Genomic DNA, 13,725 nt, shown 5'->3' with positions numbered 1-13,725 from the left:
ACATTATATAGGTTAAATTTTATTTTAAAAATTACCTCTTTCTTTTTAAAGATATAAAAGATATTGAGGGCATTTATTAGGCATTACACTAATGTCCATTAACTAACTATATTATTCTTTTAAAAGCTTACGATTTGAAAATTGTGATCCTATCTTTGAAAGATGACGCCTTGCTGGATTTCGAATTTCCCAATTACTCCCTAAAATTCTCCGAAAATACTGACCTCACCCAACAACCTCTGTTAAGACTCAAGACATTTAGCACTCTAGACAATCTTCCAATCTTTAGAACCTTACCTCTCAGTTATTCGTTGGTGAACGACAAGGAAAATATCTTTACTATCGGTGAACAATTATAATTTTATGAATTGAATATAAAAATCAGTTAAAAACGAGAATTTGGTGATATTTTACCACAAATAAACAACGTTATTTTACTATAGTTTTTTTAAAAAAAATTGATAAAAGAGTGTCAGGTAAATTTTTTTATAAAAGATATAAAAAAAATTTCGGTAATAGAGAATTATTTAAAATAGCTCTCTTGTAAAATTGATGAAAAGGAAGTTGTAACTAGAGGTGTGCAAATCCAAGCTAAACTAAAAAAAACAGGTCGGATTTATTAATTTTTATTTCGGTTTGGATCGGGTTGAGAAATTTATAAGCGGGTGAGGTTTGGTTTGAGAATATTTTTGTTATTGTTTTGAATTTAATCAGTAATATTTATATTATTTTACAGTTTTGTTCATTTTTTATTTCTTATAACTTATTTTAATAGATAATAAGTAATTTTTTTTCATATTTTGATTTTCCGGTCTGGAATATGGAGTTTATTCTTAGGTCAGGTCTTGTAAATGCTTTTCTTCCTTAAGCCGGATCGGGTTTGGTCGAAATTTTTTTTCTCTTACATGTCTCTAGTTAAAACCTTATAACTAAATATACTATTTTTAATGATAAAAAAAAATAATAAAAATTCTGATATAAATATTATCGTGCTCTTTGAAATTGTGAAACTTTCAAGAGTTGTAATTATAAAATAAAATGTTTCCTAATTTTTCTTTTATAAATATGAGGAGTGTTTGATTCAGACATTTATATTTCTAATTTAATTAATATTTTTAAAAAAGAAGAAATGAATAAGTATAAAAGCCATTTTATTTCATTATTGTATATTTTCACAGTAAATATTATTTTCGAGATTTGCTATTTATAGCTTTTTAAATAACGTTATCTAACCCATATTTATTTTTGTTTTAAGATCCCTTATTCGGAGTTTTATCTCTCAATTCTTCCGCGCTAACTGGGTTCGATGCAGAAATTCATAGTTCATTTACACTGATAATTAGTGTTGCGTTAAAGTTTCCTTCGTCCCTTATTACCTTGGCAAATTTAACCAAAAAGTGCAATAAATTCTCTTTTTTTTAAAAAAAAGAAATTAATTTTAGGGAATTACTTTTTTTATAAACAGATGAAGAATTGAAACCTATTTAAGAATGATTGCAAACATATATTTTATATTTTTTAGCCTCTATCGCCGGCAAACTAAAGTAACGATATCAGTGTCCGACCTTAATGACAACACACCAGTTTTTGAACCCAGATTTATGCAATTAATAACTGATCTCAATTATGGCGAATTTTTGAGATCAGAAATATCTTCCTATGCTCCGGTCATCGTCGATTTAAGGCTTAAAAAGTCGCTATTATATTTTGACAAAAAGGAAATCAAATTTTTGAAGGTAGCTTTAGTTTAATTCGCAATTCATGATTATAATATTTATTTATAGCATTGTAAGATCAATATAATGATTTTTCGATGATAAAATTTTTAACCTTTTAAAAGATATTTTTCAAGGTCACCAGTTAACAAATATTGTGTTTGCAAATGTTGGAATAAGTTGTTATATAAAAAATAGTACTAATGAATCATATTAATGATTAATACTATAACCAACCCACAAAACCCATTAGTAAAATAAAAATCTTAAAAATATCTCACATTCATATTTTTACGACGATTTAAAAAAAAGATTCAGGCAACAGACAACGATATAATTGCCCCCAACAATATCATAATTATATAAAAAATAAATTAATGAATCAACTTAACGATTAATACTATAACCATCCATCAAAACCCATTAGTAAAATAAAAATCTCAAAAGTATCTTGCATTCATATTTTTACAACGATTTTAAAAAAAGATTCAGGCAACAGACAACGATGTAAGTGCCCCCAACAATATCGTAGAATACCGGATAATTAATCAGGGTTATAATGTACCGAGTTATTGTAAAAATTCGAAAACAGAGATTGAGGCAGATCCTATCGGCTATGTTAATGGAAGTGATACTTGTATGCAAATCAATTTTGACGGAAATAGTTCTGGCATCTATTACTCAGTGGACCCGAAATCTGGGGAGATATCATTCGTTGTTCACAATGTGACCGCTGTACACAGCAATTTGGAATATCATCTTTATGTACAGGCTCAAGATGGAGGTTTTTGATATTAAATTTTTTTTATTAGTCATTGCTATATCAATGTGTTATCTCCTTCTATCGTGTCCAAGCGTATACTCCCTAAACAACATAATTTTATGCTAAAATATGAAATCGATCAATTTTTGAAATTCTTTAATTTAATCTAAACCCTCTCCCTTAGGCGATCCATCTTTGTCGTGCTTTTTGAACCTCACTTTGCATCTTCAACTTTCTACAAGTGACACCGACCCTATAAGCGATTCCTTCTTCACCCCATATCAACACCTTATAGAATCAGGGAATTCATCAAAATCTTGCGAAAGTTTTAGCTTCGATGGTGGGTGGATTTTGGCAAAATTACCAGAAAACTCTCCCACGGGTACTATCGTATTTCGGCTCTTAGCATCTATCTTCGAAAACGTCCCTTATCTTTCCGCCTCCATTTATTACGATAACATTAAAAATACGGTTTACGATGATAATATTGAGATCGAAGACCAAATCCAAGTGATAAACAATGGGTTTTCATTCGTTTCAGCCGATTTGGGGGATGAGTTCGACTTGAGTTTTTACACCGGTTTGCATTTTTTAAATGTAGTTATATGTCGTTTTTATAATCGAGGGATGATCGTAACATAATCATTATTTTGTCGTTTTATGAATCCTTTTCTAATTAATTATTGCTTGAATATTAAATTATTTAACTTATCCTATACATACATGAAGGGCTAAATTTTATTTTGAGTATTTTCTTTACACTATTCTTGTAGTTTATTTGCACCTGATTCTTCTTTCTATCACATGTTTTTTTAAATTAAGCAGTTTGAAGGTTTTAGATATTTTAATTCTGCATTTCTACTCATCTCTTGTAAGTATTTACAATTCCTTTTATAATTACAACCGTAATTTTTAACTTGAATCATAACATTTATATGAATGAAAAGAGTGAGTATCCATTGTTTTTACCTGCATTTTTTATGAAATGATTACCAATGTATCAAAAGTGCATTTTTAATCTTTTTATTACCATATCAACTTACTTTTTTTTTAGGAAGGCTAACATTAGTCAAACCATTGAATTATGAGACCACGAATTATTACAATTTTACTGTGTCAGTAACGCATATTAAAAGCAGTGCTTGGTGGAATTTAAACGCATCTGTTTCTGTCGAAGATGTAAACGACAATGTTCCATCCTTTACCAAGTAAATTTGTTTTTTCAAAATAATTTTCGTTGAATTAAATCCAGTGTGTTTGAAAATAAAAATTGTTTCGAAGAGTATTTCTTGAGTCAAGGATAGGAAATAACTCGCTATCTATAACTTATACCGTAAAATAAGCTATTGTATATTCTACATATTTTCGATATACTCTATCTCTAGTGTTTATTTCCATTACATAATTTTCCAAAGGTTGTGTTAATCTTTTTACTCTCAGTAGTCTCGCCTGATTGTTTCCACAGATCTTTTTCGTGGTGTGGTTTTATATGACATGTCGGTTGTAAGGTCTACCTCTAAATTTTTAAGATAAATTGCCTATGAATGAATTTTGGAAGATACACATGTTGGCCTGGTTAAAGCGAAATAATATTTTGGTAATTTTTATTATATTTTTACATATAATATAAAGTTCCATGGATATCGATTCATATCGATTATACAAAATTCGTATAATATATTTTATTCTTTCACAATCATTCTATACATATGGAAGGTAAATTAGAATATAAAAATAATAGTTACTTTTAAAATTTAACTAAAATTAATCTTAAAGCAAGGAATAAATATATACATCCAATAAAATGATTTTATATATTGCGACAAGAGAAAATAATAAAATAAACAATAACATATATTTTAAAATTATAAAAAATATAATGAAAGAAAACTAAAATTAGTGTTGTTAACCGGATTGATTTGAGCCGATTTTTGAAAACGGCTAACAATATTTCAGCTAGACAAATTAGACCTTGAGGTTTTGCTAATAGATTTCCAAACCTTTGCGCCATCCATGAGCACAATCTTCAGGCTTACGTAATATTTTCCTAAGTAAAATATTGAGCTAACGGTTTTTAAAATGGCTCAAATTGAACCATTTAACAACACTAGCTAAAATGAACTTAATTTATTATAAGATTAATAAAATAAGAGATTTATTTAAGATAAACAGTTAAGATTTAATAAAATAAAAGAAAAAGAATTAATTTGTGATTTGAAGTAAGTAACCAAAATTTAGGAAAATCTAATTATTTGGAAAGGTGTGAACGAATTCGAGTTGTTTATATCATTATCGATATCGATTTGTTTCTTTAATTTCGACTTTTTATCGGTTTATCATATAAGTTCTGGCTTGTCAATTTTGCAGCTTATCATTGGTTTGATATCGCGAGGTGTTGTCTTTGACTTCCTTCATCGTTTTTGCCATCTTAAATTGTATATCGTTGACTTGTAACGTTATCCGTTGAATCAGAGTAAAGATTCCTATCATAAATTAGAATTGAACATTCATTTTTATATATGCATATATGTTTTTAATAATATTTTCCACGTTTTACATAAAGGTCAAATGATTGTTGAATATGAAGTCTATTAATAGTGATTGATGCTTATAGTAAGTTTCAATTACCCCGGTGAAGTCTATAAACGGAGGCCACATAAAAAGAGCTAAAAACCATAGTATTTTTAGGGTATCAGAGCATATTGTCTCAGATGTTACCAATTTCACCAGCTATTTATATATAAAATTTACTATGACCATGGTATAAAATAAATATAACATAAGCCTAATCCCACAATCTAATAAATATGTGTAAATGATTGTCAGAACTTTAATGAATATGAAAAGAAATTTGTATAAAAAGACTGCAGATCTTGATAACCGGAATATATCTAATGCCACAACGGGTATTCCGTAAAATCATGTTTGCTTACACATGAAGAACTAAATGGAACTTATTTAATTTTTACATAATAATAAAGCTATAACAACAATATCACTTAAGGAAATTCTAAATGTAGGAGAAAATGTATGGTACAAAATATAGGGAGAAACTAGTTCGAAAAGGGGATAATTAAAAAAGAATAGTGCGAGTAATATCTAACTGCAGGAGACAATGTTATAAGGAGGCATTTAGACCAAATTAAAAATAGTATAGGCGAGACCATTACAAGGAATATTAACAATGATCATGGCAATTTATCTATGGAAAATTTTTTAGAGAGGAAAGAGATATGAGTCATAAAGATATTAACACCAAGACCGATAAAAACAAAATTACGCCAACACTTTTTAAGGGTTACCCTATTAATATAGAAAACCCATACCGAGAAACACTAGATAGAAAACATTTAGAAAGATATGTAATAGACAGCATATTCCACAAAGATCTGCCTATCAAACGTGAAAAATATAACATAAAAAGAACTAATATAAAAACACTCGCATGTATAAAAATGAGTGTTCAATTCTTATTTATGATAGGTATGTTTATTCTGATTCATTGGATAAAATAATAATATAGGTAATTGATAAAAATAACAATGTTACAAATCAAAAATGTACAACAAAACACTAACCCAACTACGACCAACGATGGCAATCCAGCGACGAAGCTACGAATTCAAAGATGAACAACTCACGATATCAAACCAAAGATAAGCTGCAAAATTGATCAGGGGCGGAATGGACATATAAGACCAGGTGGGCATTTTGCCCACGAGGCCGCGAGAAAATGTCGATTTTTGAGGCCGATCAGAGGAAAATAGCAAAAAAGAGGCCGATTAGAAAAAATATTATGTTCATATTAATTTATCTTTATTTATTTTTAATGATATCTATTTTTGAATATCACATTCCGAATTTTTACTATATTTTAATCAGGCGCGTACGCAGAAATTTGGTCTGTGGGGGGGGGGGGGATAATAAAATTTTTTAAGAAATATTATTGTTTTTTAAAAATATCAAGCATAAATTTATTAGAACTAATAACTATTTCTAATACACAATTTTAAATTAATGTGAATTTATCTTCCCATTTATATCCCAGTTTGATGGGTTTTTTCTTAGGAGAACCAAGCGTTGCTCTGTTGTATATATAACTTTTGCTATATATACGACGTTTAGGGCTAGTGCGCTTAATATCACGTATCACGTAAAAAAATTATATGTATAAACCGTCATATAAAATATTATAAAATAAATGTGAATTAAAAAATATTAAACGGATATAACTGGCGGTATAGAAAAACTATAAAATAAATGCGAATTATAAAATATAAAATGAATATAACCACTATATGAATCACTTAAATGACCCAAAATAGAAATTTGAATTTTTTGAGCCTTTTTAAAATTTAAACATAAAAAATTTAAATGTTGAAAATATAAATTAATACACAAAAAGTTTCTTAGGAATAATTGTGTTTTGTATGTTATATATTTACATGTAAAATCCAATCTTCATTGGGATTGAGCTAATTTTTCAATTATCTCATCCTTGCTTGTCGTCAAATACCTATGAATATTCAAAAATCTACTTTCAGAAGTTGTACTTCTTGATATGTTTTTCAGAGACCTGCAGGCCCGGCCACCGGGCCGGACCGTATTTTAATTTTTTTAATATACCCGGGCCGGGCCCGATTTTTTTTTTAAAAAACACCCGGGCGGGGCCTGAAAATTTTTTTAAAAAATATGCGGACCGGCTTGTATATTTTAAAACAGCCTATATTTGAAATCGTTATTATTAGCTATAAAAATTAAAAAGAAATATAATTTATTTTAAAAAAATCCGGGCCGAGACTGAAAATTTTATTTTAAAAAAGCCGGGGAGGGCCTGAATTTTTAAAAAAAAACCCTAACCGGGCTGTAAAAAAATTTTAAAAAAATCCGGGCCGTGCCCTGCAAATGGTACCTCTGCAGCAGGGCTCTGTTATTCTTCTTAAAAAAGAAAATGTTCTCTCATCAGTTTACTAATGGGAAGAATTGCTAATATATATAAACCCTTTTAAAACATTGGGAATATAATTTAAATGTGTTTGAAATGCAAAGCATCCATGGCATTTTTTGGGACTATATCAATAGTTAATTTTATAGTTATTCAGCTAATAAGGCATCATAAGATACTTTAACATCTTCATGATAAAAATCTAACAAATATTTTTTTTTCTATCACCATCTGAAAATGGTTGGTAAGGCTTTTGTGGAAGTAATATCTGCAGATTGGTAAGTGCTGCATGATGAATTAAAAACCATTCATCATTTGGGTTATAAATTTATCTAAGAGAGGAGACATTTGTTTTATTATATACTCTTCTACTGATCCTATATTAATGTTTTAACGATGAGCTTGCCTTGCTGCAGTCAAAGGAGACAAATATTAAACACGTATACCTCTGCTTTTGACTCAACAATAACATATAAAATCTGAAATTCCATCAACATTAGCCCTAATTTTCCTTGAGTTCTAATATGCTCTCCGCTATTCTCATCTTCTTAATCAAGTCAATGTCATGTTTTTGAAAGTATTACATATAGTTGTATAATTCAATTTCTAATGAGAAAAAAAATTTGGAATAAGCATTGAATCCAATAATTTTCTTGCTTCTGAGGAAATATTTCTTTCAGGCCATTGTGATATTTCAGTAATAGCAAATAATCGGCTCTTTTAACTCCATAAAAGCTGTTACTGCTTGATGGCGAAGACTCTATCTCGTTGAACAAGCTTGCAATTTCTTTCTCCCTGTTGGACAAGGAGTTTCAGAAATTATTATTTGACTAGAAATTTGAAAATGGTAGATAAATATTACGCCACTAAAAATTTGAAAATAATAAGTAAATATCACGCCGGAAAACTTGAAATCGAAATTAATTGATAAAATAACTCAGTAGATGAATGTGATAAATAAATGTAATCAAATATTTAATATGAGATAGGAATAAATATTAACAAATATAAATTAATATAAACAATAATATTTTTGAAAAATATATCCTGCATCTGTATTTTTTGGCTTTGATAGGGGGGGGGGGATTTGTCTCCCTGCCCCCCCCCGCTGCGTACGCGCCTGATTTTAATGCAATTGCATAAAATATCAATATGTCGTTTGACGCTATACATCATTACCACGTGCTTTTCTTTGTTTTTTTTTTCAAATAAAGTGAAAACGCTTTTGTTTGAGTTTAAGTAGAGTGAAAGCGAAGTTTTAATTAATTTATTTTATTATATTTTTATACATTGATTTATTTTACAAATAATATAGCCAACATTTGTGATTGTATTTCTTGTTCTTAATTCATTTTAAATAAACCCCTGGTACGATAATTAATAAATTTGATTTACTAATGTTTCTTTTTAATATTAATTAATTGATTATTAATTTATATTATGTTATTACTAACTAAGCTCAACAAACATAGATTGTTAAAATTTTACCTAATATTTGGATTACAACAATTTATTTATTATTTGTAATAATTTTCTATAAAATTTATTGTACAAACCAAATATAATAATCAACTTTATATAGCTATTTTTATACTTAATTATATGATCATTGAATTGAGATGTATGTAAAAAGTCAAGACCGAAGACACCCAATTTTAGTTTATTTTAAGTATTTGGTGGCATTGCTATTTTTCGTATTATATTCTCACCTTTTGTTTTTATTTTTATATTTCTTTGGCTATTTAGTTAATACTGATGGCTAAATAGCCGGTTATTAATTAAGTCGACCTAGGACACGACCTAACGATTTAAATGGAAGATTTGTAATCCATGGAAGACAATGGAGTATTTTAAACGCGATGTAATAATTATGTGTAATGGAAATAATTATGTAAAATAAAATTTAAATGGATCACGATAAAAGTAATAATTCAGTCTCCAGTGAAGGGGATAAATATACTAATCCAAAATTTATAAGTAATGTGAGGGCATATCTTAAAAAAATCGGTATAGTCTTTAAAAATTGTAAATTTACAGGCCCATAAAAAGCTCTATTATTAACAAATAACTTATCAGACGATGTTTTTTGAAAATTAAATATATTTGTGATGAGAAACAATTTGAAGATCCTATAATTTTCGTAAATAAGTTGAAATTGCTATATCCAATAAAAGACAAAAAAATGACGAATTTTTTGGACTTAAGAAGAAAGGAGACTTTTGAGACTGGGCTACAAGCATATAAATTAAATAAGAATTCAATTTAGAGATCTATGATAATAGAGAGACTTAGGGTGTCGACATTTTCTAAAAGATAAGATATTTAAAACAAGAAATGAGGCCATGAATTGAGTATAGGCAAAATCTATATAGAAATAAGTGCACATGCCTTTACTATCATGCCTAATCGTATTATAAGTTAAGCTAGTTCCAAAATCAGATCCTTATATAATATATTTATATCTCAACATTCTAGTAAATCTATCTTAATTATTTAGAGCCTTATACATATTCCACATTTTTGAGACAAACGAATTGGGTCAAATTATTTGCAACGTTACGGCTTCAGACTCGGATTCAAATTACAATTCCTTCCTGGAATATCGGATAGAACCATGGGAAACGAATATCGAAAATTTGGGGATTGAAATGTTCCCATTTTTTATCGAAGATAACAAGGCGAGTCAATAAAAATAATTTTTTAACGATTTATTAAGGGAGAAATCTCTAAAGATTTTTGCTAATTTGTAATTTTCATCTTTCTTCTGTAAAATGGATTTAATTGTATATCATAATAGTTATTATAAATCCTTTCTATACAAATTTATAGACTTAAATTCATTAATTATCGCACATTTATCATGATTCAATAAATTAAAAGGATTAGAGAAATGGTAAGATTAAAATGTTATTATTAAGCATACCTAATAAACAATATGAAGGATAATGAAACAAAGTTAGTTTTTTGTTAATTTTTTTATAAAATATCGATAACAACAGTCGGGTCTCGTTTATAACAACGATACCTTAGATTACGAGCTTCACAGGGTTTACGTTTTTAAACTAGTGGCTGAAGATTTGGGTATCCCTCGTTTGTCATCATTCACTCTAATTGAGGTCCGCGTTTTGGATGTCAATGATAACCCACCTCAATTCCCTGCCAAAAATTACGAAATCTACATAGAAAATAAATTTAAACCAAGTTTTTAGCAATTATTTGCTTGTTTTGTTTATTTCAGTTATTAATATGAATGAACTACGATATATTGTGAGAACCCTAATTAAATTATATAAATAGGTAGAATTATACCCCTATTCTATCGATTAACATGGTCACTGTGGCCTTGACCATAATTATTTGGGTAACCTGAATCCATAAAAATGCCGTCATCTGAACCGAACCTCTAAAATGTGTGTCAACCGGTTTGAACCTTTGATATAATAATAACCAGAGTTTAAAATGCTCTTCAAAATAAAAAAAATTTGATCTCCAACTTTGTGATTTTCATTTTCTTTGAAAATTTTCATTTTTAGATACTTTTGTACATTGCTATTTTGATGGTGTTGGTTAGTGCATAGAAGTGTTTTCAACCATGAAATTTATTCTTTCTTATGGATATTTGACTGAAGAAAATCTTTAAAATATTATTCTTATACAGCTTTGTTGTTAAAATAAATATCAAATATTTGTTTTATTTTATATTTTACTTATATGGTGACACACCTACCATGCCGTTTAAGTAACGTTTACACTCATGTTAAATTCTAATATATTTTTTAACTTATAAAATATGAATAATTGTAGTAAAATATCCAACCGAGTACAACATAAAAGACATGTATGACGAAAACTTTAGCGGCTTTATACGAGCACAAAACAAAACAAAGGATGCACTTTTATTATGACATACTCGAGGACATAAAAAAATGAAGAACATAACTATTGAAGAGTTAATGAAAATCATAAGTTTGTTTGGAATTCCTTAGAAAATCATTAGTGACAATGGTACAAATTTTACAAGCCATTTATTTAAAAAAATTTGTGAATGCCTCGTATAATGCCGCCAAAGTTTTCGTCATACGTATCTTTTATGTAGTACTTGGTTTGGATATTTGACTGCAATTAAATATCTTTTATAAAAAACCTCATCCATTTCATCTCTTAACCTTAAAACTTCATTCGTCGTAATATTCTCCTTAGAGGAAATTCTTTGTCTGATATTTTTATTATAGATGATATCATAACTTTTTATTTTTTTAAACACAAATACGGCTTACCCAAGTGGTCTGGTATTAATACGGATATAGATCAAGAATTAAAAAATTGTGATTCATGCAACAAATGGGCTGACAATCCTCATAATATACAAAATGCTTGGGCAACAACAATAAGAATTTTTGAATGTGTACACATTGATTATGCGCAATTTGCAGAAAGTAATTGGATGGTGTTAATTGATTCATACAGCAAGTTCCCAATAATAAAAAGAATGAAGAACATACAGAAACAACTATTAAAGAGTTAATGAAAATCATAAGTTTGTTTCGAATTCCTGAGAAAATCGTTAGTGACAATGGCACCAATTTTACAAGCCATTTATTTAAAAATTTTTTGAAGTTCATTGAATAAAACACGTAATTAATGCTCCACACCACTAGCAGCCCAATAGCCAGTGTGAGAGGATGATGAGATCTGAAAATGGGTTAGACTTAGACATAGCTTTAGAAAAATTCTTATTTAATTATCGCAACACACCGAATGCGACAACTAACATGATACCAAGTAAATTAATATTTTCAAGAACAATTTGAACCAAATGGGATCTAATTAGACCCTTGGAAAAAAAGGATAATTAATTAAATCGGAAGATATCATTAAATGAAAATATCGAGATAGGTGTGGCATAAAACTTTCAAGGAAAACATGTGGGACAAAGGAGTCGTAACACATAAAGATGAAAATTTATTATACAAAGTAAATACTAAAAATAACGTTATAGACAACCAGCTAAAAAAGAGATCGTGGTAATAATCTTCATTCAGAACCAAACACAAAATTTTTTAGATAGAAAGAAATGATGAACAAATGCAAACTCAAGTTCAAGATAATCAAGGACGACCTATTAGAAAGAAAATATTACTTAAAGGATTCGAGAATTTTGTAATGAATATAAAGGAAGAATTAAAATGCTATAGAAGAAATAATATTTAAATTTTAAATAAATCATAAAACAATAATAAACACTATAATAAAAAAACATGATAATCAAAATATAAAATAAAAGACGTGAAATATTACATGATAAATATAGGAATTTTTTTGGACTGAAAATTGATGAAGAACATTAACAAACAAGCTCCACAATCAATAAGACGATAGACGACATATGAAACTAAGTTGAGCAACGATCGATTGTAGTGTGAATTAATTTGATAAAAGAGGATCATATTGTTAGAATGAATATTCAAATATTTGTTTTATTTTGCTTGCATTCATAACTTAAATAAGTATTATATTTTAAAATATTCTTACGTTTTTATTTCTTATTTCTTACGTTAACATTCAAAACTTATATTTTATTTAAGATATTAAGTATTTTTTATATTTTTAGTTTAGTATTCATATAAAATTTATTGTTAAATGATATAAAATTGTTACAATATTTTAGTTGTGTTATCTTAAAAAATAAATCTAATTTTCTCTCAGAAATTATATGCATAGGATATATTAGGAAACTAATTGTTTACATTATGGTCTAATCAAGAAATGGACGTTTTCGTATAATCTTAATTTTTTCTATCAACTTTCCTACATCTTAATGTTAAATAAATAGAAGGAGACTGCATACCTCTATGTTAAATTAATTTTTTTTTTAAAAGAAAACTTTTTTAAAAATTTTTTTATACATAAACGGGATTCGAACCACTGACTTAACGTTCGATAGGCAAACGTTCTTTCCATCAGCCCCCTACAGATTAATTTTATAATACAATTCTTATATATGAAACTATATTATGATAAATTCTTTCCAGTCAGCCCCCTTCAGATTAAATTTTTGTAATACAATTCTTCTTATATATGAAACTATATTATGATAAAGTAATTTAAATATATCAATATTTATTTTTTTATTGGAAGCTCCAGGCTTAAGAAAACAATTTCAAAATTATTATCGGTTGGCCAGGTTTGAGAAAGATTTTTTAAAATTATAATGGGTCGGGCTGGGCTTGAATTTTTTTTTTATAAATTATATAGGGCTAAGCTTGAACATAATTTTTCAAATTATTATCAGCTTGGACGCT

General features: G+C 28.1%; 1 protein-coding gene across 1 annotated transcript in view; it reads left to right on the top strand.

The window, feature by feature from the left end:
- LOC135924200 (uncharacterized) overlaps positions 1-13,725 on the top strand; it is a 134,323-nt gene that overhangs the window by 66,372 nt on the left and 54,226 nt on the right. The window contains exons 22-29 of the mRNA XM_065459250.1: positions 127-345; positions 1,256-1,397; positions 1,523-1,736; positions 2,202-2,499; positions 2,663-3,058; positions 3,533-3,686; positions 9,921-10,101; positions 10,423-10,624. Coding sequence (XP_065315322.1) covers positions 127-345; positions 1,256-1,397; positions 1,523-1,736; positions 2,202-2,499; positions 2,663-3,058; positions 3,533-3,686; positions 9,921-10,101; positions 10,423-10,624 — 1,806 coding nt within the window. The remainder of the gene's footprint in view (positions 1-126; positions 346-1,255; positions 1,398-1,522; positions 1,737-2,201; positions 2,500-2,662; positions 3,059-3,532; positions 3,687-9,920; positions 10,102-10,422; positions 10,625-13,725) is intronic.

This window comes from Gordionus sp. m RMFG-2023, chromosome 1, assembly GCF_954871325.1.
Source record: "Gordionus sp. m RMFG-2023 chromosome 1, tfGorSpeb1-WG-v2, whole genome shotgun sequence".
Classification (NCBI taxonomy): Eukaryota; Metazoa; Nematomorpha; class Gordioida; order Chordodea; family Parachordodidae; genus Gordionus; species Gordionus sp. m RMFG-2023.
This window is presented reverse-complemented; position numbering and strand designations above follow the sequence as displayed.